Raw genomic sequence first — 24773 nt, 5'->3', positions numbered from 1 at the left:
AAAGTTATATTATGTGTAAAATTTCGTTTTATTAACAAAAAATACTTAATTAGCAGGAGTGGTGAGAATATTATGCAGTAGATAAGTATTTTTTTACGTCCGTGGCAGTAGGTATATTTTGTGGCTAGGCAATATTTTGGTGTCATTGTCATTCTATTCCGTTTTAGGGTTCTGTAATCAACAAAACTTGGTTGACTACGGTACCCTAAAACGAAACTCTAACCAGCTGATTTTGTGTATATTGGTACGTTAATAGTTATATAATCGAGTAACATTGTCCTACAAATAGAACAATCCATATTTTAGGACCATCAATGATCAATTCAAAGTATGGATTTATTCGTGGGAGAGCCATGCTTCGGCACGAAAGGGCCGGCTCCACTGGAGAAATACCACGTTCGACTGACTAGACTTTTGATCTGACAATATAAAGAAACGATGCTGAAAATTGTTAACAAATAACAATACTGTTTTCCCGCCATTTATAATACTTGACACTGGCCATGGTTGTATAGCCGAAGTGCCATAATAAGAAAAAAAAGAGATAATGACAGTTGACAGAGACAGATGATAATGACAGTTGACACATCAATGGTCTAAACTTTATTGTTTTGCTTTTCAATTTGCATTTTAAAATCCCTAATTAATTAAACAATAATTACAAACATTTATATACAAAATACGCTAGTTACTGTATGGATACTACAATTGGTTATTTATTGTGACTTACTGTGAAGTAAGATACTATGTCTTCATTAGACGATTACATTTTTGAGCCCTTTAAGGTTATAAAAGTTAAAAGCAGAGGAACATCACTTCCTAGAGCTAGAAGTGGGCATAGAATAGTATGTGATGATACAAACATATACTGCTTCGGGGGATACAATCCTTCGCTTCCGCTGAATCGTAGGAACATGAGTAACCCCACATGGACGCCCGACAGACCGTTGTTCAAAGAACTTTGGAGCTATTGCATAGCCAGTCGGAAATGGAAGGAACACAAAGTAATCGAGAATATGCCTGACGAATTGGCTTCCAATGCAATGTGTATGAGTGGCCGGAATTTAATGGTAAATATTTTCTGTGGTGTATGTAAGTCTAATTTCTCTCCTGGGGACTACTGGATAAAATCTTGAAGAGATAAGCATACCTGATGTATTATTTTTCTTTTTTTGCTTTACTTCCTAATTGTTTATGTCTGCAATAAACTGTAAATGAAAATCTAATATCAATATTTTTAGATATTTGGTGGGACAGGTGCTCCATTTGGTAACAAATGTAGTAATGATCTTATCACATGGCGAGCCGCAGCCGGTGACGCCAAATTCCAAGTCCTGGAGGTAACAGGCACCAGACCACCTGGACAGTATGGACAATCTATCATTTGTTACGATGGCTACTTTTATACAATCGGTGGCACAAATGGATTTGCTTATAGCTGTGATATTTTTAGGTATGTTACTTTAAGTAATAGCTATTTAATATTATTGTAATTATAATTAATATTAATATTGCAAAGAATATTTAAAAAAATATTTTTTAAATATTATTAAGTATTTTTATGTGGTCGCTGATTTATAGTTTTATATCCTTGTTTGTGCTATACAGTGTTCTTTAGGTTTGTGTTTTCATTTTCAGATTAAACTTGCAAACATTAGAGTGGGAGCCCATGTTTGTTGGTACCGGTCAAGAGGGTGAGCCACTAGGGAGGTATCGACATGAAATAGCCAGGCTGGGGAACAAGCTTTATATTCTCGGTGGTGGGACAGGCGACTGGGCATTTGAACTTAAGGAGGTGCCGATGTTTGATTTAGATACAAAATCATGGACTATACAAGCGACAAAATCTGACGATTCTTTAAGGGACAATTCTGCCCCATTGCCAAGAAAATGTCATAGTGCTGTGCAAGTGAACACTCCGAATGGGGTACAGGTGTTCGTTGTAGGCGGTACCGATGGACATTCAGTGTTTGACGATATTTGGCGGCTAGACATTGCAAGTATGCAGTGGCGTTTAATGCGCAAATCGGTGTTACCTTATCCTCTATACTTTCATTCGTCAACGGTTACCTCTTATGGGTGCATGTACATATTTGGTGGAATTGAATCAAAGGAGTTTGCAGCTAGTCGGAATAATATATTGTATAAAATGTGGTTATGTATTCCTAAGTTGAGTGAGATCTGTTGGGAAGCGTTGCTGGCATCTTATCCGTCGCTGGACCAAGTTAGTCAAGAGAACTTAATAAATATTGGTATACCGCGGCACTTCATACACAGGTTACATGGTCCGTAAACAATATTTAACATGAATTTACTGTTAAAGATTGATCCATAGACAGATAGTCTATGAATCAATGTTGGATTTTGTGAAGTTAGAGGAGCTGGCGAACAGAACCGGATTAGTTCGCGAGAAAAAAATTTAGACAGTGGCTAAAACTAATATCAACTACTACTACTACAAGCCTTTTGAACCGGTTTCGATAGAAATAATTAACAGGGATTGACGCAGATCAAGTGAAGACGATTCGAAAAAAATATACTTTTGCACTCTGGTGGGGTGGACTTGTCCGGTTTTGTTCGCCAGCTTAAATTACTTAGGTCCTCTATCTGCCATATATGAGGAATATATGGCAGATAGAGGACCTAAGTAATTTGGTAAAGTACGTCAAACCCATTCAACTGCTCTAACATTGAATTGACATAAGCCAACCAAATAATGTAGGTCCGTCAACTGCCTAAGAATCAATTTCTTTGATGGTACATTTTTAAACCTTATTGTCAAAGAGTTTGAACAGGTATATTAATTTTGTTTTAGATGTAATCGTGAGATTTGTTTTAAATCATCGGCATGAGCATCATAATATGAAATCAAAGTACATAATTTATTTTATAACTTTTAAAAAAATCATTTACTTACTAGTGCTTTTGCGACGCTAATGAGACTGTCTTATATTGAATCAAATTAAGAAAATGAGCAAACACTACTATTAGCGGCCATAAAATGCTATATATATTTGGGATTTTAAACATAACAAAAACTTGTGTGTTAATTTAATAATGTTAGTCAAAATAAACGAAGTACATTTTCTATATACATATAAGTAATAAAGAAAAACATAATTTGTAAAGCAGAATATTTTTGTATTTTGTTTAATGTTTTATACTTATAGTATATTAATATTCCTCAAAATCAATCCTCTATATCTATAAAGTGAATTTTGTGTTTTAATTTATTATAATAGATTTGTTATAGTTAATTTATTGGCTTTAGAAATAAAATTCAAAGCAGATACAATCTTTTAATACTTTATTTCATGTGTAATTAAAGTGGTAAATTCTTTTAGGTCCACTAAAACAGATCTGGGTTAAAATTAGGACATAAACATGATTGTTATCCCTTGTAACTTGTAAAATATGATGAACGAGAGAGAGATAACAAATATATTATCTAACCCAAGTTTAAATTTTAACGAGTTTCTCCCAAGTGGGCCTTAGGGCTCCCACACAAAACTGCGAATTCGCATCGCATCGTAATGTCATTTTATTATAAATTTTGTCACAGATATTTGCTATGTATGTGTTGTGGACTTGTGGGAGCCCTTAGTGGAGCGGCTATCGCTAACATCAGGAGATCCGTCCGCTCTTTTCTGGTTCATTTTATACTTCTCATTATTGGCTGGACCAGTATCTTGAGTGTTGGAGTAAGATTACCTATTGTGTTTCAATTCGCGAGGATGTGTCTATTCATTTTCAAGGGTACCTGGATGTAGATTTAGGAAACGGCTAGACTCGCCACTTATCTTATAGTCTTGTAGTTTTCTGATTTTTTGGCTACCAAAAACTATTGAAGAGCTTGGAAGTGGCCGTAGGTAACTATACTTTTAATTTCATAAGTACTCAATAAAATAAGAACAATAATATTAGAAGTTATTATAAAAAGGATCCATACTATTTAAAGACTGAATCTATCTGAATGGTTACATAATTATTATAAACTAGATGACATGACCACTTGACTCCGTCCAAATTCCAAAAAAGTAGTTTACCTATCGCGCAAACTGTAACTGTGTGAGTCCGGAGAAAGGACATAATATTATGATACTTTTTATGTTTCCGACACAAAAAGTATTATAATATTATGACGTCCTTTCCCGGGATTCAAAGTATTCATAATTACCAAATTTCAGCAGAATCCGTTCAGCGGTTTGGGCCTGCCTGTCTAGCATACGCCAACGAGATATCTCACTCTACATGTTTTCTCGATGTTTGATGGTTTGTCTCTTCATCTCTATTGACCCTAGCATGATAAACATTTTTTCTCGCGTAGATCTATCATCGAAATACACATTTTTATAGAGTTTTGTCGAGGTAATGTCGAGATTTTGTCATTATGAGACGAGTAGTTTTTAATTATCTCGACAGTGAGATATCTCGTTGGCGTATGCTAGGCAGGCTGAAGAGGTGACAGGCAGAAAGACAGACTGACACTATCGCATTTATTAGTATTTACTATTTAGTATGGATAGCGCTCTGCATGCACACAGCACAGCACGAACTTGTTGACAAAATATGAGAATGTATTCGCATCGCACACGAGTGAAAGGCTGCCATAGTAGGCTGTACAATAATCACATAGTATATCATACGATAACGTAATTCGTAGAAATTGCGTTTTGTGGGTGTCGTAGTAGTGGCTTGAGTATTTAGTAGAAAATCGATAGACTTCCTACCAAAATTTGGTAGATTTTTTCAAATTAAGTACCATAAAAATTTTTATAGATTTAATAAATTTGGAAAATGAAGAGCAAATCATCGTTATTTCTACGGATAATTTGCTCTTTTTAATATTATAGGTATTAGCCGAATTCCGGCAAATATCGAAAAGGCGGAAAATTAAAAGAAACATCAGCAAAGTTACCGAACTACGAGACCAGTGTCCACATCTAAACTATCTATATATCCGTGTACGTACGGTACGCAACAAGTGGACTCGCCGTGGCGCGCCGCAGTGGCTCATCCCGCGCCGCGCCGGCAGGACTCACGCGACCGCGACCCGCGACTCGCGATCGCGATGTGCACGTGAGCATGGAGACGACGTCAGTCGACCCGGCGCCGCACCGGTCGCCGACGCCGGAGTTGCACGCGACGTACACCTCGCTGGAGATACTCGTCGCCCTAGTCGCTGTCGTCGGAAACACCATGGTCATACACGTCTTCCGACGAGACCGACGACTTAGACGACGAACGAACTACTATATCGTCTCGCTGGCGATCGCTGATTTGCTCGTCGGAGTGCTAGGGATCCCTTTCGCGATTCTGGCGTCGGTGGGACTTCCGAGGAACCTGTATGCTTGTTTGTTCACGACTTCAGTGCTGGTTATGTTGTGTACCATCAGCATCTTCTGTCTGGTGGCCGTGTCGGTGGACAGGTACTGGGCGATCCTCCATCCCATGTACTACTCGAGGAATGTGAGAACGAAGACGGCGATATGTGAGTACTTAAGTGTAATCATAATTTTTTATTCTCTCTCTCTCTTAGTCTAAGGGCCTGTTTCACCACTTACTGATAAGTGCCGAATAGGCTATCCACCACTTAACTTGACAGATGAAGTATGGAGAATCTGTCAAAGAAGCATGGAATAGCGCCTTATCAGAAAGTGGTGAAACAGGCCCTAAGATTAATAAATTGGTACTTATAAACTTTTGTAGTTCGTAGATTTTTGATAATTATTGTGTTTAAAGATAAATTAATATTACCTATTGCTCCTGGTGCTTCTCTGCCTCTTCTGTTTTCAGGTAAAGTAGTAAATTTCTTTTCCAAAATCTCAAATTCGACAACAGATGCACTTACGACGAATTATTATTGTTAAAAAGTGCGCATCATGCAAATCATAATAATTAATAACGGTTGATAAAATCTTTATTATTTATGAGAAAACAGTTTTATTTACACACTAGACGTTCCGCGCGGCTTGGTCCGCGTAAATCAGGTTACATTCAACGGAAACCGTACCTTTTGCCGCAAAAAAAAAAGCCTATGTCTCTTCACGTGTCTCTCTAATCTCTATAATATAATATCTGTGCCAAATAACATAAAAATTGCTCCAGTTGTTCGGGAGATATTAAGTCCTTTGAAATAATTTTCCCCGTTTTTTTCACATTTTATTTAGTAGAAACAAAGCTAAGCAAAAATAAGCAAAGCTAAGAATAGCTCCATTAGTCTCAGCGTGATAATATAATAGCCTTCCTCGATATATGAGCTATCTAACACTGAAAGAATTTTTCAAATCGGACCATTACTTCCTGAGACTAGCGCGTTCAAACAAACAAATAAACTCTTCCGCTTTATAATATTAAAAGTATAGATAGATAATTAATATTAGGAAGTTTCACAATGTTGGGAGGCGGAAATTATTATAACTATCAGAAACAGCAGCTGTACGAACTATGAATATTATTAGACTAGAATTTAATTACGATAACGTCGTTCATAACAAAAATATATTTATCCGCCGCAGTAGAGATCAGCAATGATGTGGAAGCAATAATATCACATTTTCATGTAATAAAATGAAACATTGCTTCATTTCCTTTCATTCTGTAAGTGATTTTCGGCATTTCCTGTATATTTTTCATAGATTGTCACAAATCGGTAGGCTTGGCTTGGCGAACACTATAGGTACCGTGCGGTGCCTAGGTATTTCGGGTAGATTTGCGAAAGAAACATAGTTCGTAGGCTCGACTTGGTGGACAGTGAACACGACCGTGCCCCCGGCCACACCATAAAAACACTTGAATCATTAGGCTTATAAAAATAACGTCGTTCTAGGACTTGACTCACGGCAGAGGCTGGTTGTCCGTGCCTTTACAGTTTACATCATAACCAATATCAAAGGGCTTACGAAACGTACATTGGGCTCGATTTACCAATGTCTCTACTCTACCATTCAAAAATTATCCTATGTCCCTTTCCGTCTCTCAAATTATCTCCATTCCACATTCGATCTCAATCGATTCAGCGTGAAGACTGAAGAGAAAAAAAATATATGGACGCTGTTAAGCATTCGTGTACTAACCCACACAAGAATTACGTATTGAGTTATGAATGCAGTTATGTTCTGTAGATGATTTAGAACAAGACTGCATTCAAAATTTAACAACAAAAAAAATTGTGGGTTAGGACACTAATGCTTAACAGCGACCATATATCCACAGCCGAACATGTAACCTCCTCGTTTTTTGGAAGTCGGTTAATAAAAGAATAATAGCCAGACAGACTTTTTTGCTTTGTAATATTATTGAGGATAAAATAGAATAGAAAATTCTTTATTTGTACAACTTAAATCTAAACTTAAACTTAACAATATAGGAAAACTATGTACAAATAGGCGGTCTTACCGCTAATCTTTATAGGATAGTATAGTTCATAGGCTCGACTTTGCAGGCTCTACCGTGCCCCTACATCATAACGATGACTGTATCGAAATTGTATCTTTAAAGGCAATTAAATTCGACACCCCGGAGTCCAATAGCACGGAAGCGTGGGTTGGATGATTTCGTACTCACTGGCTACTGGGTGGGTTATCTATAATCGAATCATAAATCATAAACGATCATGTTAGATGATGATAAAACATTATGATATTTTTATCATTGGTATGCAATGAGTGTAAAACGGACAATATTTTTGGGAACTTTACCAAAGGTTTCAAAACTTAGAAAATTCATAGGAAAGGTAAACGAAACACTGACAGGTAAAACTTACAGTGCACCCCAAATTATAAGATTTTTTTTACCTCGGGTACGGAACCCTAAAAATGTAAAAATGGTCTCAAATGGCCCAGAAAGGCCGTAGAACTTAGACTGGGTTGCACCAACTAACTTTAACTATAACTGTAACTTTAAGTTTTAACTATACTTAACTTTAACTTTAACTATAATGCAAAATGTCAAATCTTTGATTAAAATTAAAAATGGACGCCATCAAGACGCCATATTTAACTATAACCATAGAGCTCGACAAGGTTTTAAGTGCACGTGGCGAAAAAAGGAACTAACGCAGTCATCATACAAAAATGCCATTTTTGACTGTTCTCCTTTACCAGCAGTGCCCCCGCCCACGTTTATTTATAACCTTGTTGTACCAGCTGTCATCTGTCAATTTCTCCGGGCAAAGTTAAGTTAAATTTACCTTAACTATAAGTCTATAACCATAACTTTAACTACGCCTCTGGTGCAACCTAACCTTAGAGTTCGGAGCAATAAAATCTCTGCGTAAGACATTAATTGGGCAGATGACGTCTCAACTCTCAACGTAATAGATGGGGGCTTGGCAGAGGATATGACACACTGTCTTTATCCAATCAGCATCGAGTGCCGTACGCATTAGCATTTCCGCTGATTACTGTAATCCTTAAGGAAACACAATTGCAACTGGGCTCAAATGTGACTAGAATCCTAATGGGAGAACTAAACCGCTAGAAACGTAGGGCCGCGAATTTGGACTATCGTCCTATTTTTCGGTTTAAAAACATAAAGTAAGTACTTAATATTAATTCTAAAAACAACCCTCGATTCAAAAATTTAAAGTAGTTCAAATTAAAAATGTTTAGCACTGAGCTTGCTGATGATGATGAACTATAGCTAACAATGGCGGCTTTCAAACAAAAAAAAAAAAAAGATCAAAATCGGTCCACCCGTTTGCAGGATGCAAGTTCATGCTACGAATTACGATGCCACGGACAGACAGACAAACAGTCCTGGGGGTCGGGGCCCGGGGTTTAAAAAGAAAATAATATTATGTACGGTCGAATTAAAAATCTCCTTCGTTTTTTCGTCGTTTATAAAATAATTGATGATGACTATTTTAAGAAAAATTTCGACAAAAGAATAAAATTAATAATAGATAAAGGTAAAAATGGGGGTTAGAAAAGCATCCAACGAAAAAGTCCAAATTTTCAAATATTATGAAAAAAAGGATTGAAACAATGAGTAGACCGTACTCTGAACTAAAATTGGCTAAGATTTAATCAAAATGTAGAGCTAATGCCAAGTCTATAAATTCTACGTTTCTGTGTCACATTCGCAAATTATTTTTTCAACAATAAAAGTTATTGCTTTGAAAATTATTGTTTTCTTTATCTCAGATTTTTAATATATTCATTGATCAGCTATAATAATATTAAGAGGAGTCCACACCACCCTTTTTTCCATACAAACGTTGTCCCCTGTTTCCTCCCTGGATAATGCTAGTAGAGTTATAATTTTTTTCCTGAATATCTACGGTCACTAATACGATGTCCCTATGTTTTCTTTTTTTTCATAATTTAATTATTAAATAAGATATGAACGTTCTAAAACCCAAAAAAATGGCCAGATTTTCCGCTGTGTTCAAACGTCCAGAAAACAGATTTGGCTAGATTATACAAAAAAAGCAAAACATAGGAACACAGCTCAAGCCTTTTTTAATCTTTAATGAAAAAAGTACTTAAATCGGTTAAGTTTTGGAGAAGGAATCAGGGGACAACGAATCGTTGATTTTCTGGATTTTCTGCAGTTGTCTCTATCGCGTTCTGCGGTATAGGCTTGAGGTAAGGGAGACAGCTATAGATATTACGCGTGCTTTTTTTTAATTTCTCTAGCCCCTGGTGTATCCTCTTAAAGTTTGGGTTTAAAAAGAATACCGACCGAATTACCGACTGGTAAAGTTATTGCGGGCCCATGTTGGATGCGAGTAGCAGGAGATCGGTCATCTTGGCTATCATTAGCTTTGTCCACACTGTGCTTTTTTCTGTTCGTCAAGGGCATGCGTTATAGCGCAGTCAACAGCGAACGTGAGGCATGCCCGCGACGCATGCCCTCTGAATGTATCCAAAAAACAAAAGTGACAATGTTGGCGTTGCGTTTGGTGGCGCATTCAATTATTGAATGCGCCAAAACGAAAGTTGAATGAAAGAAGATGACGAAGATTAAAGACGAAAGCGCATAGTGTGGACAATGGACATAGCTATGGAGAGTGGCCTATGTCCAGCAGTGGACGAATATAGACTGACTAGACGTTCCGCGCGGCTTCGCTCGCGTAAATTAGATATTTCACAGACAAATTAGTCCACAAAAAATAGCCTATGATCCTTCACGTGGTCTACTTCTTATCTGTGCCAAATAACAGAAAAATTGCTCCAGTAGTTCCTGAGATAAGCCCTTTCAAATAGTTTACCCCGTTTTTTCCACATTCTCCTATTAGTCTTAACGTGATAAAATATAGCCTATAGCCTTCCTCGATAAATAGGCTATCTAACACTGAAATAATTTTTCAAATCTGACTAGTAGTTCCTGAGATTAGCGCGTTCAAACAAACAAATAAACAAACTCTTCCGTTTTATAATATTAAAAGTATAGATATTATAATGATGATGACTCGGTTAAGAGGATTCCACACCGCCATTTTTTCCATACAAACGTTGTCCCCTGTTTCCTCCCTGGATAATGCTAGTAGAGTTATAATTTTTTTCCTGAATATCTACGGCCACTAATACAATGTCCCTATGTTTTCTTTTCTTTCATAATTTAATTATTAAATAAGATATGAACGTTCAAAAACCCAAAAAAATGGCCAGATTTTCCACTGTGTTCAAACGTCCAGAAAACAGATTTGGATAGATTATACAAAAAAAGCAAAACATAGGAACACAGCTCAAGCCTTTTTTTAATCTTTAATGAAAAAAGTACTTAAATCGGTTAAGTTTTGGAGAAGGAATCAGGGGACAACGAATCGTTGATTTTCTGGATTTTCAGCAGTTGTCTCTATCGCGTTCTGCGGTATAGGCTTGAGGTAAGGGAGACAGCTATAGATATTACACGTACTTTTTTTTCATTTCTCTAGCCGCTGTGGTATCCTCTTAAGTAAGCTTTAGTAGAAATAAATAATAATATTATGTAGATAATACTATTGTAAATAATATTATTAGATTTTTCAGATCATCTGTTTATTGATATTGTTAGTCGGTAAACAGTACAATAGAGCACTTAGACCATCTAGGTTTCTAGTTGCGTTATTCTAGATGGTTTAGTGCGTATTCATATTAAAATATACTGTCTCTTATGTGTATATCGATGTATAATAAATCATCGTTATTATTAAAGAAAAGATTAAATTCTAGTTTAAATATTAAATTATAACAACAAGAAATAAAATGAGTCAATTTTGTGGCGTAGAGCCATTTTATAGCAAACTCTACCAATATGTAAGGCCTTTTCACCAATTTTCATAAGGTTATTTTTAACCTTGCGGGGGATAGACAGACTTCCGACAGCGGAACAGCAGGGCTAAAATGGTCGCTTTGAAGAATCATGATATGAATCATAATATGATTAATTTTTCTAAAATCGCAAAATGCAACTCTGCTTGCAATTCATTTCTGTATTTTTGTACTGATTTGACATTTGTCAGTTTGACAGTTTTGACCATTCATTTGCTGATTTGATTGAGAGGAATTGCTAAATGTGGCCATTTTAGCCCTGCTGTCCTCCCCATGTCCTCCCGAAAGCGTGACGTATGGTCACATGGTTGTTCATATTGTGTTAAAAACTCCAAATTCCGTTTTAGAATTTCATGTATTTATCTAAATCTCTAAAATTTAGACACTAAGTACTTGCGATAACAGAAGTACAATTTATAATTCGGCATTCCGGTAGAAATATAGAATCGATTACGAGGTAGCGGCCTCCGTTATTTTAGTATTGAGTAAAGTGTAAACAATAAACATACATTTTTCACGTACTCACGTGCTAATCTATCTAGATGACCCGATGGACGTTGTCGCGTGTGTCTTAAAGTTTATAAATGTTTAATTGTGTGTTAAAAAAGTGCTGCATCATTTATGTCATGATTTAACTAAACCATAGCTCAGACTAAACTAAAAAAGTTACTCTTTTCTGCAACTGCAAAGCATAAAATAAATAGGTACATAATATTATATTATAATTTATACATAATAATATTATAATACTACACTCTTTACAAGAGATACACAAATATACACTACACACCCTAAAGCAGGGGTCGGCAAGTAATTTTAGGTGAGGTCCGGATACTATGGGAAATTTTTTACGAGGTCCAGAAAAAAACACACTTGTCCTTTGTAGCTTAAAAATATTATTTTAATTAATAAAGGTATTACGTATACGGTATACCTACCTTATCTATGTATTAATTGGTACTTAGTATAAATTAATACATTACAATATTTCGCGGTCCGAGATTCGACCTTTCGCGGTCCGCACACGGACCGCGGTCCGCCTGTTGCCTACCGCTGCCCTAAAGTATTATTTATAAATAATTTTTGTTAAAATGAATATTTAGAAAAAATCTGCTACTATTTCGAGCATACAATTTATTAAATAAACGTTGTCTACTGTCTAGTTGAACGAATTATGAATATAAAATCTAAACCGTTCTCTAACACACACAAAGAATGTCATCAAAATCTTACCTACCAGCCTTTAGAGCCAATTCGTATTTTATCATCTACTAGCGACCCGCCCCGGCGTCGTACGGGTATAAATTATATAGCCACTGAAAAAAATGATTAAAATCGTTAGCCTATGATCCTTCACGTGGTCTACTTCTTATCTGTGCCAAATAACATAAAAATTGCTCCAGTAGTTCGCGAGATAAGCCCTTTCAAATAATTTCCCCCGTTTTTTCCAACTTCTCTTATTAGTCTTAGCGTGATAAAATATAGTCTATAGCCTTCGTCAATAAATCGGCTATTTAACACTGAAAAAATTTTTCAAATCGGACCCATAGTTCCTGAGATTAGCGCGTTCATGTTAGCCTTTTCAAATAATTTTCCCCGTTTTTTCCACATTTTCCTCTATTTCTTTGCTCCTATTAGTCTTAGCGTGATAAAATATAGCCTATAGCCTTTCTAGATAAATGGGCTATCTAACATTTTATAATATGTATCTAAGAAGTATCTGTTTTTTTTTTCAAAAAAATGGTAGACTTACTGACGGACAGACGGACATCCATGGCAAATCTATAAGGGTTCTGTTCTTTTTTCGTTTGACCTACGGAACCCTAAAAATGTGTTCAAAACACGCTTTCCTTTCACATAAAAATTGAATAGCCTGTGTAAAACCATTGTTTGATTAATTACCCCACTTGTGCGGTTTTCGTCAAAGCGGTCAATATCAATTGAGTATTATTGTTTTAGCAGCAAAAATCATTATTGCTTTATTTACTAGTTGCCCCGAAACAAGTTATCGCACAGGAAAACTTTAATAAGCTTGGGCTATATGTAACGGAATCTTTGAACACGATTTTTATCTATCTCCAGTAGTCTAGTTAATTTGAAACTTTGCATATGACAAAGCAATAATTTTGCGTGTTTTTTTAACTAAGTATATTATATTAAAATTTATAAGGCGATGTCCAGTCTCCAGAATTAAGATGCGGTGGCCAATGCAGCCAAGTATTTGAACCCCTTATATGCTCTAAAGGCCAGGCACACCTAACTTTACTTTCATGATCTTGACAACTATATATATACGGTATTTACTGTAAAATTTTCATTAAAGTTAATTAATAATATCATTAAAAGTTTAGTGTTATAAAGTAAGTCTTATAAACTAGAATTAAATTTCGAATTCGAATGCGTGGGAGAGCCATGCTTCGGCACGAATGGGCCGGCTCGACCGGAGAAATACCACGTTCTCACAGAAAACCGGCGTGAAACAGCGCTTGCGCTGTGTTTCGCCGAGTGAGTGAGTTTACCGGAGGCCCAATCCCCTACCCTATTCTCTTCCCTACCCTCCCCTATTCCCTCCCCTTCCCTACACTCCCCTTTCACCATATTCCCTCTTAAAAGGCCGACAACGCACTTGCAGCTCTTCTGATGCTGCGAGTGTCCATGGGCGACGGAAGTTGCTTTCCATCTGGTGACCCGTTTGCTCGTTTGCCCCCTTATTTCATAAAAAAAAAATGCGCACTAAAATTTGGCTGCAGGGTCTGCCAGATTAGTCATTGCGGTAAAATATGTTTAACCGTAGTCAAACTAAAACAAAACACGTTACCAATACCAAAACAGCTACTATTGTAAGTAATAATGGAATATTAGCGTAACAATAACAAGAGTTTTGGGTAATATTTCATAAGTTTATTGACATTCGTCGACTCTACAAACTATGGTTTAAGAATTTAGATCGACGCAGACATGACGCAGACTTAACAAGTGAACTTCGTCATATGACTTGAAATCAATGTACCCTATGGCAGTGCACTAACATGGGCGTACTGAGGGGGGGGGGGGCGGCACGGCACGAATGGGCCGGCTCGACCGGAGAAATACAACGTTCTCACAGAAAACCGGCGTGAAACAGCGCTTGCGCTGTGTTTCGCCGAGTAAGTGAGTTTACCTACCGCAGGCCCAATTCCCATCCCTATCCTTCCCTATTCCCTTCCCTTCCCATCCCTACCCTCCCCTATTCCCTCTTAAAAGGCCGGCAACGCACCTGCAGCTCTTCTGATGCTGCGAGTGTCCATGAGCGATGGAAGTTGCTTCCCATCAGGTGACCCGTTTGCTCGTTTGTCCCCTTCTTTCATAAATAACACGTTCTCAAAGAAAACCGGCGTGAAACAGCGCTTGCGCTGTGTTTCGCCGAGTGAGTGAGTTTACCGGAAGCCCAATCCCCTACCCTATTCCTTTCCCTACCCTCCCCTATTCCCTTCCCTGCCCTTCCCTACCCTCCCCTCTTACCCTATTCCCTCTTAAAAGGCCGGCAACGCACCTGCAGCATTTCTGATGCTGCGAGTGTCCATGGGCGACGGAAGTTGCTTTCCATCAGGTGACCCGTATGCTCGTTTGCCCCCTTATTTTCATTAAAAAATATAATATATAAAAAGATGTAATATTATGATCTGCTAAGATAAATAAGTTTTCTATACTAGGTGTAACAAAAATAAGTGATAATACTTTAGGGTGTGTACGTGTTCCTTGTAGAGAGTTCACTGTGAAAGTAGCAGCGCTGAAAGACCAAAATTTTTTTTCATTTTCGTATGGCGAAACTCGTGACGCTCGGGCCCTTTCCCATATACAAAAGTGAAAAAAAAATCGTCTTTCAGAGCTGCTACTTTCACAGTGAACTCTCTACAAGGAACTCGTACACACCCTAAAGTATTATCACTTATTTTGGTTACACACTGTATAGTATAACCTATTGTTTGATTGTTACTATGACGTAGGCCGTAGCTCTGTCAATTTTCCTGCTCACACTAGATCTATGCTCCCTATTAATATGAATGCTTCTAGAAGCTTATGCTTCCACCAAACGATACTCTACAAAATCTAATACATAAAATTCTCGTGTCACAATGTCAGATAGCGTACTCCTCCGAAACGGCTTTACTGATTTTAACCAAATTTTAAATGCATATTCAGTCTGAGAATCGGCGACTGGGTACTTTTTATATTGATAAGTGCATTTGTTGAATAAATAATAGTAAATTATTACAACTCGACACTGACGGCGATAATTGTTTGTGCGACGGGATAGCGATGGACGTTGCCATCGCTATCCCGACAGTGACTTCAATAAAATAATACGGGCGAAATACTTTATGGCAAAGAAACTAACTAAAAATGTTAATAACTAAAAATAAACTAAAAATGTTATAATCTACGTTATAATATAGTAATAATAATTAATTAACATGTTTACATGTCATCGAATGTCAGTATTTATGAACTGTTAATTTCGTGATCGCGTGTTCATGTGTGTATTTTTTTATAGAGACTAGTTGTATTAAGTTTAACTGTTTGCCTCTATTAAACGAATAATATTGCCAAACAAAATTTTCCAACATCATTCATCCTAATTAACGAATCTGATAAAGAAATATTATACGTGCCATATTGCTAATCCGTATTCCGTTGGTTCCGTCTGATATTCAATCATCCCGCGATCTAGTAAAATCCATTTGCAAACAAACCAGATATTGTATACAGATCAACAATTTGTTGTATTATTTATATATTATTTTAAAAAATTCAATAAATAATTTTATTGAATTTTAAGTGTTGACATAAGCGAGGCATGTCAACACATTAAGAAAGATGAATAATTTTCCCCGTTTTTCCACTGATTCTTCGCTCCTATTGGTCGCTGGGTGAATTTGTAGCCTAGAATTTTTTAAAGAGAACGTGGTATTTTAATTGCAACCGGTAGTTACTACGATTATCGCGTTCAAACAAACTTTACTCTACTAATTGGCATTATAAGATTAGTGTAGAATGTAGATCCATCCATAGTATAGACCACAGTATAGCAATATGACTATATATCCCTACAGTAGTGAAACGAATGTACTTGCGCAGAGCAACGGAGGGATACCCGCGGGGAAGCGGGCGGCGCGGGCCCGCGTACACAAACTCGCGGAGTTTGTATACCTGCGCCCACAGGGGTGACGTTGGCGCGTTGTCTACGAATTTTGTGTTGTAAAACGATAACTTATCTTATAAACAATGGGATATTATAATAAATGTTCAGTGTACGGATGTAAATCTGATTCAAAAAACAAAAAGGATTTAAATTTTCATAAATATCGGCTCACAGTTTACACTAATATTGTGTTGGCCTTGGTGGCATGTATTTGCATCTCTGTTTTATTGTTTACGTTGTAAGAAGTGTAACAAGGAGAGAAAAAATATAGAATAAATTAAAAATCTGTCAAATACCCTGTTACATACTAATTAGTACCTACCTACCCAGGTACCTACTACCGGCTCAAAAATTTCCTTTCCACTCCGGTCAAGACCTTGCTGGTCCAGTCCCTTATCTTTCCTATAATTAACTATGGTGACCTGTGCTATTTAGATCTTAATGCCGACAAACTCGATAAACTCGACCGATTGTCTAATAATTGCCTCCGATTCATATTCAACCTTCGAAAATACGACCATGTTTCTTCGTATCGCTCCAAGCTACACTGGTTACCAGTACGTCAGCGCCGCTCTGTGCAGGCACTGTGTGTGCTATATTCACTGCTGCATCATCCCCATACTCCCGAATATCTCGCCCCTCACTTTCAATACCGTTGCAGCAGGCACGATAAAAACCTCCGATCCACTTCAAATCAGCTTTTAAGTTGCCCTTCTTACAAGTCAAGTTCCGTCCACTCTTCTTTTAATATCCAGGCTATTCCCCTTGGAACGCTCTTCCTCCGGAAATCAGGATGTCAAAAACCAGAGATACCTTTAAGCGCAAGGTACGTGAGTTTTACTTGAAACAGTTGGCAGACTCTTAGTTTTCATAATTTATGGCATAAATTAATATTTATAATATTTTTAGCATCATCATTGATCAACTATATATTATTATAATATAGTTATTATATAATAATATATTATGTATGGTTATTGGTTTTATTTATATATAATTTTATGTGTGATAATATGTACCTATATTATAACTTATAAGTATAGTATAATATTATACAATATATATTTTATAAGTATAATATATATATATTTTTTCTGTCTTTTCCTCTTTCAACTCGACTGGCACCTATACAACTTTGTCCTTGTATCGCCCAAAGGTTGACTGGTAGATAATGCCATACGGCATTAAGTCCACCTTCGTACCTCTATGTGCATAAAGTTTTTAAAATAAATAAATATGTAAATAAATATGGCGCTGATTAAACAGATTAAATGATAACATTTGCATTACAAGCATAGTATTTTATTTTTATTTTATTTCCCGTTTCGTGGCAACCCTGGCATATCTGCTCGGTACCTGTCATCGGTGACGGCATCGTGCGACGTTAAAGGCGTTTCGTTACTGTAGGGACTAATATATTGCTATACTGTGGTTACATAGACGCAGTATCTTCTAGCCATTTCTGTTTAACAATCGCTTAAGTTACGAAAAGCTTATCAGAAAGTTTTGTCGCGCGATTTATGCTGAGCGACAGAGGTAGACATAGCCATATGGCATAATATGTCGCGCCATTTATGCTGAGCGACAGAGGTAGTCGGCCATATGACATATTTTTTTCCTGGGGGTATTTTTAGGGTTCCATAGTAACTACAAAGAATCCATATATAATTTCGCTCTGTTCGCGTCCGTCCGTACACCCATGATAACACAAGTAAAGTTATAAATTTAAATTGAAGTTTTTTGTACAACCATAGACTGATATTAGATTGCATAATAAAAAAATAGATTTTCTTGGCAATATAAATCTATACTAATATTATAAATGCGAAAGTATCTCTGTCTGTCTGTCTGTCTGTCTCGCTTTCACGCCAAAACTACTGAACCGATTGCAATGAAATTTTGTACACAGTTATTCTAGAGTCTGAGAAAGGACATAGGCTACATTTTGATGTGGGAAAATATCTTATTTCCATGAAAATATCGATGAAAATGAATTCGCATTGCGCGTGGCCAGCGCTCATCCCGGGGGTCCTGGGTTCGAGTCCCGCAGGCGGAACAAAAAGTTTTCAATGTTCCTGGGTCTTGGATGTGTATTAAAATAATATTTCAAAAATCTTAAATATATTTTATGTATAATATTATACAAAATCCAGAAATATATCGATGCAATGAACATTTTAGTTCTAATACGATTCAATAGATGGCGTTTTATTTTTTACTTCATTGTAACATAATCATACTTAATAGTTATTATGTTTTTGTTTATATTTTTTAATACGTTAGAATATTATGTTTAATAATATTATCACTTGGTATAATAATAATCAATCTATCTTATCTTATAGAACTCCTACTGCATTTCTAAAAAAAGGAGTTCGAGTGTACCGTGTTTGCCTAGATTCCATCCAGAAAATATATCAATGCAATCAACATTTTAATTCTAATATATGAAAACAGATGGCGTTTTATTTTTTACTTCATTATTGTAACAGAACTAATCATACTTACTTTATTATATATTATTGTTTTTATTCATAACTAGCTGTTGCCCGCGACTTCGTCCGCGTGGACTTTAGTTTATAGCGCGTGGTGTCAACAAAATTTGTGTCAAATGCTTTTATAAAAAAACCCTGGTACCCCTTAAATCAATACAGCTGTCCAGTGTGCACACAATAAGTATTTAATTTTTTTTTATATTAAACTTTATATTTTATGCCAAATTTTAAAGCTTATTTAGCCCCCCAATTACACAACTTTACCCATAAACTATTTATCATTGATAGGTTTAAGGTTACGTCACTGCACAGATAAAGTACTGAGTTATTTAATACCTACCGTAGAATAGATCAACAATCGAAAAAAATCGAAACTTAGATGGAAGATGATACCACCTCTTATAGAAAGACTTTTGAGCAAGCGTCAGCGCGATGTAAAAGACGCACGGCGCCATCTATTATGAATTTTTGGAACTAACTTAATTTGAACAAATTTACGCATTTTCACCCCCTTACAACCCTTTTTTTCAGTAAAAAAGTAGGCCATGTCCTTTCTCAGGCTTTAGACTATCTGTATACAAAATTTAATTACAATCGGTTCGGTAGTTTTGGCGTTTGGCGTGAAAGCGAGACTGACAGACAGACAGACAGACAGAGATACTTTCGCATTTATAATATTAGTATAGATTATGTGCACACTGCACAGCTGTTTTTGGGTATTTTGATTAATTAAGGGCCGCGCTACACCGGAATGGCAGCGGCAAGGCGAGCACTTTCAGCGCTGACATTCCGGTGTAGCGCGGCCCTAAGAGGGGTACCAGTTACCAGGGTTTTAAAAAGTTTTTAAATTTGACACAAATTTTGTTGACACCGTGCGCTATAAACTAAAGTCCACGCGGACGAAGTCGCGGGCAACAGCTAGTTCATTATTATAATTTTAAGGTAGTTTCAAAAGTACGAAGAGTGGTGAATATTTCTCCTGCGTTTACCACGCCGAGTAAAAAAACTACTTATCTAGTAGATTTTAAGCATCTTGCTAATCTCAATTGAAGCTACTGTATACTGTATTTTACGCTTACTTATCTATTACAAATTACAATACGATAGTGTGTTAGAGTTGTTAACATTATACGTTTTAACGTATATATTTTTATACAGCATGATTCACAGGAAGTTTACAATACGTTGCTTTTACATAGTGCGCTATTAGAGATTTCCTAGATTTTTCTAGAAGTCTAAACGGCACTATAAACTTTATAGATAGATAGATAGAAAATGCTTTATTTGTACAAAAATTAGAAACTAAATTACAATTTAAAATAATATATGACCTTTATATAAGTACTAAATGTTCATGAAATTTCGTGCCTCATTATTTTAATTATAGTATAAGCACCAGTGTGGTTTTTGACATCCGAAAATTTATCACATTACTATCTATATATAAATAAAAATGGATTTTCAAATGTGTTAGTCGCGCTAAAACTCGAAAACGGCTGGACGGATTGAGCTGATTTTAGTCTTAAAATGTTCGTAGAAGTCCAGGAAAGGTTTTAAAGTAACACGAAGTTCACCGGGACAGCTAGTAATAGTTAAATGGCTGAAAATGATTTAAGAACAATTTCCTCTTTCCTTCCCTTCGTCTTTTCTCGGGTCACAGAGTCATAACTCATAACGTCTGCAAGCCATGAACCATAATATTATTATAGCTGAAGAATCACTGTTATGTTTTAAAGACAATTTTATGTATTCAGTTTAAAATCGTTTGCATAACATTGCAATTGTAATCCTTGTATTTTTTCATAATTAAATTTCTTTAGACACTGACGCTCGAACCGTATGACCGTATGGACATCAAGTAGCTTAAAATTCACACAGTACTTACTACTTACCTAGTGAAGTGTCAACAATACGGAACCCTTGGCGGCGAGTCCGACTCGCACTTGGCTTCTGTAAACACGCGAACTTAGGAAGCAATAAGCTAAACTCCGATTTTTAATTCAAGATCAAAAAAACTACTACAATATTGCCACTGCAATAAAATATTTGTGCAACAGTATATTCCTTTTTTCTAAAAACAAGGCTTAGATAATTTAATTATTAATAATTTTAATTTGATGATTTAAATAAGTAACCTGAGTTATTTTATTTTACATAAATACAAAACGCCGTAATAAAATCTTAAACATTCGTAATTTTTGGTAGTATACCTGGTATTTTACTGGTATCACTACAGGTATTCATAACATTTGGTGCAATAATTTACAGGCTTAAGTAACATACTTAATATAATTTAAATATACATGTACCTAATTTACAAAATAGCAGAAAAATTGTGTGTAGCTCGCTTTATGGTCGTTATCTTATCGCTGCCATTTTTTTCGGCCATGACACCATGATATTGTTTATCCTGTCATATTATCCTTAGTATTAAAATGATAAAATTATGTCTTATATTATGTTTTACAGCAGCATTTGTTCTATACTGTCAAGTGTAAACTATGTAAGTGCGAGAGGGACGAATGCTATTCAAACATAAAAGACGTCCTATTTAGACTAAGATGTAAGAGTGTCATCTGGGTTCTAGTAAAAACCATTAATGTTAATATAAAAGCTTGTATCAATAAGGATTATTTGTCAAAAACCTTGTATAATCATTATGTTGACCAGTAATGCCGATAATAAATAAAGTAACATATTGCAAAAAGGTTGGCGAAACCTGAAATATTCACTTGACAATGACATTTATGTCACTTTGACACCTTTGACAGTGACGTACTGTAGTAGCTTTTTTGATCTTGAATTAAAAATCGGAGTTTAGTAGTAGCTAGTGTATCTAATCTAACCGAGCCTGACCGACAAAGATTGCGTGGACATACTCGTATTACATTTATATCACAAAACAGACGATTTATATGTCCGCTCGCGCTATACTGATTACGTGATAGGGAATGTAGTAGTGGATTTAAGGATTTCTATTTGGGATATAACCGGAGTACTATTATCTAATAATATATATTAAGTATATTATATTCTGTGATAGATATAACAAATAATAAATATGTGTATATTGTGTCTACAGCTTGGCTAAAATAGTCGCTTTTAAGAATCATGATATGAATCATAATATGATTCATTTTTCTAAAATCGCAAAATGCAACCCTGCTTGCAATTCATTTCTGTATTTTTGTACTGATTTGACATTTGTCACTTTGACAGTTTTGACAATTGATTTGCTGAATTGATTGAGAGGAATTGCTAAATGTGACCATTTTAGCCCTGCTGTTAACAGTATAGTTTACTTACAGTATTATAAAGGCCTCTCCACGTTTGGTCATGAATCCATGGCCACTGTGATTGCGGAGGAAATAATCGACGTTGATCAATCACCGGGAATCATAGACGATAATAATAAAATAAGTCCCTCTATGGACTATAAATTATAATGCATCAAGGGCCCATCATTGGCCCTTGATACACGCCACGTATGAACGTGGCGGCTAGAGGCTGCATTTTTTAAGAAACACACAATAGGAGCCCATATGACCCTAACTTGACTACATACATTAACCTAGATCTCAAAATCTGTAAGGTCTAGAAAACTGATTTTTTGACACAAGTAACTTCAGTTCATAAAGATTAAATGCTCAAGACGAAAACACGATTACTCAAAAAATGCTCGATAGTTTCTTTTTTACAAAAAAACCTTGTTTTAGACACATTTTTGCTTGGATCTTCGAAGTTTGCTGTCTTTTCTTTAATATTTTTTAATATCTAAAAAGGTATTGTTAAAACCTAAATTTTCTCAAAACACTTTTTTCATAATCATTATAGTTCGTCTTTTATTCAAGTAAAACTAACTCGGCGATGATTCCGCGCCGTCCTTTTTCACCTGGCATATGAAAGACGGGCGTGAGTGTGAAGAGAGAAGGATGATGTTTGATTTTTAGAGTCAGGTGAGCTCTTGTGTCACTTAACTGAACACTAAATAATTTATAATATGTGACGAAATTAAAAACCCTATTTTGTCCAACACAAAAGTCCTATGCCTGGTAGCAGATGGTGTGGTGGTGTTGATGTTGTAGGAAAATGTCGGAAAATATTGACAGTTTTTGAAAACACGAGCCAGCCAAGAAGTTTAGGGTGTAAACTTCTTGGAGCCAGCCAACGCTTTGTGCACAATAGACAATTATAATAAAGTACTCTGTGAATAGACATAACTACCAGTACTTCGACTGCTATGAGACGGACGTGTATTATTAATTTAATACCTGTCATTTCTTTCGGGCAGGGCTCGGAAACCTGGTTAATTGTCGCGATCCTGTTCGTGAGAAGCGCCATACATTTTCAAAAGAGCGTTTTCATTTCGATTCCGCTCTGAACGGACCGAAACTATTTCTGGTTTTGCTCTAAGAGCAAAATAAAATCGCTCACTGCTCAAAATACCGGTTAGAACCGTTCGCGATATCGCTCGCCCCGCCCACTCACACACACTACAATCCTCACCCATTCCTTTTAAAAACTAGCTTTTTAATTGAACTTATTCTTTCCTAAGATTAAAGCCGTCCCCAGAGCAAACGACCTTGACCATACATTCGCCGCGTTGCCGAGGTCGCACAAAAAACCCTATTTTTTTACTTATCTTAGTTCAAAATTGACCTAAAAAAATTAAAACGTGAAATATGAAGTTTATGATATTGTCGATCTATTGGCGTGTGTTTCAAATAAAAGTCATTTGTAAATACTACGGAGATGCTGAATGTTTTATGCTTGAATTTCAATAAATTGGTTTTACTTTGGAAGCAAGCGAATCATATTATAAGTATAATAAACAAAAATAGAAAATTTAAAACGTGGAAAGGAATGTTGATGTACTGAGGATTATTGCTGTATTTTTATTAAAGCTTTGTAGCTTTCAATTTATGAGTTTATAAGGCTCTAAATACGGTAAATTATGGAATCTCCGTAGGGGAAGGGCCTTAAAGTCAAGCAGGACATTAATTTTCAAACGATACCCAAGAATATTATAGAGTCGCCACTCCATCGAAATACAGAAAGATTTCGAAATGAATATGAATAAAAATAGAGGTAAGAAAGTGTATTGATATTATTTCCCTAAGAATAGGTAAATATTTTTTATGGTGAGGTTGTTAAGAAAAAAATTTTAATAGATTTGGTAGTTATAAGACAGGATTACTGAACAGGATAGTGTGCAAGTCATAGTCTGGGAGCTGTCAATCTTAAAAGTGCCCTCATAGCGTGCATGGATTTTTTTGATGAAAATAGATAGTTTAGATTGATTTGCAAACTTAAAAAATGTAAGAAAAAAAAATAGTGAATGTTTTACTTACAATGAACAGGCCAAAACTCAATTAATGGCCAACAGCACGAGACGTAGGGTTGAAGTAGACGAGCAAGACATATTGAGGTAGACGAGCAAGTCATACACTATGTCGACGAGTCTACTTGGGCCAGTTAGTTTCTTTTCATAACAGACAAGGGAAGGAAGTCGATCGACGAATCGAAAACTCCTAGAAGAGCTACTGGTCCATGAAGACGCTGATGAAGGGAGATTTACCAATCTCCCTGAAACGCAGACTCGTCGACATGTGTGTATTCTGCCCGTCCTAACCTACGGTACATAAACATGGTCATTGACCGATTCGCAAAAGTCCCAACTCGGGGTATGTCAAAGAGCGATGGAGCGCAGTATGTTGGGAGTAAAACTAGTCGACAAAATAAGAAACACCACACTGCGCTCCCAAACAGGTATTAAGGATGTAGGAGCCAAGACGGCAAAACTAAAATGGGATTGGGCTGGCCATGTTAGTCGAATGC

The 24773-nt window shown here is 36.2% G+C and overlaps 2 protein-coding genes across 2 annotated transcripts in view; both read left to right on the top strand.

Annotated features, from left to right (window-relative positions):
* The first annotated feature begins 607 nt into the window (after positions 1-607).
* LOC121732027 (kelch domain-containing protein 10 homolog) lies at positions 608-2455 on the top strand. Its single transcript, XM_042121774.1, has 3 exons — positions 608-1070; positions 1242-1453; positions 1639-2455. Exons 1-3 carry the CDS (start codon positions 747-749, stop codon positions 2291-2293), a joined length of 1191 nt encoding a protein of 396 aa, XP_041977708.1. The 5' UTR covers positions 608-746; the 3' UTR covers positions 2294-2455.
* A 2568-nt stretch (positions 2456-5023) lies between these two features.
* Positions 5024-24773, top strand: part of LOC121732025 (adenosine receptor A3) — a 102719-nt gene continuing 82969 nt past the window's right edge. Inside the window, exon 1 of the mRNA XM_042121772.1 lies at positions 5024-5491. Coding sequence (XP_041977706.1) covers positions 5086-5491 — 406 coding nt within the window. The 5' untranslated portion in view covers positions 5024-5085. The remainder of the gene's footprint in view (positions 5492-24773) is intronic.

This window comes from Aricia agestis, chromosome 11 (assembly GCF_905147365.1).
Source record: "Aricia agestis chromosome 11, ilAriAges1.1, whole genome shotgun sequence".
Lineage (NCBI taxonomy): Eukaryota > Metazoa > Arthropoda > Insecta > Lepidoptera > Lycaenidae > Aricia > Aricia agestis.
This window is presented reverse-complemented; position numbering and strand designations above follow the sequence as displayed.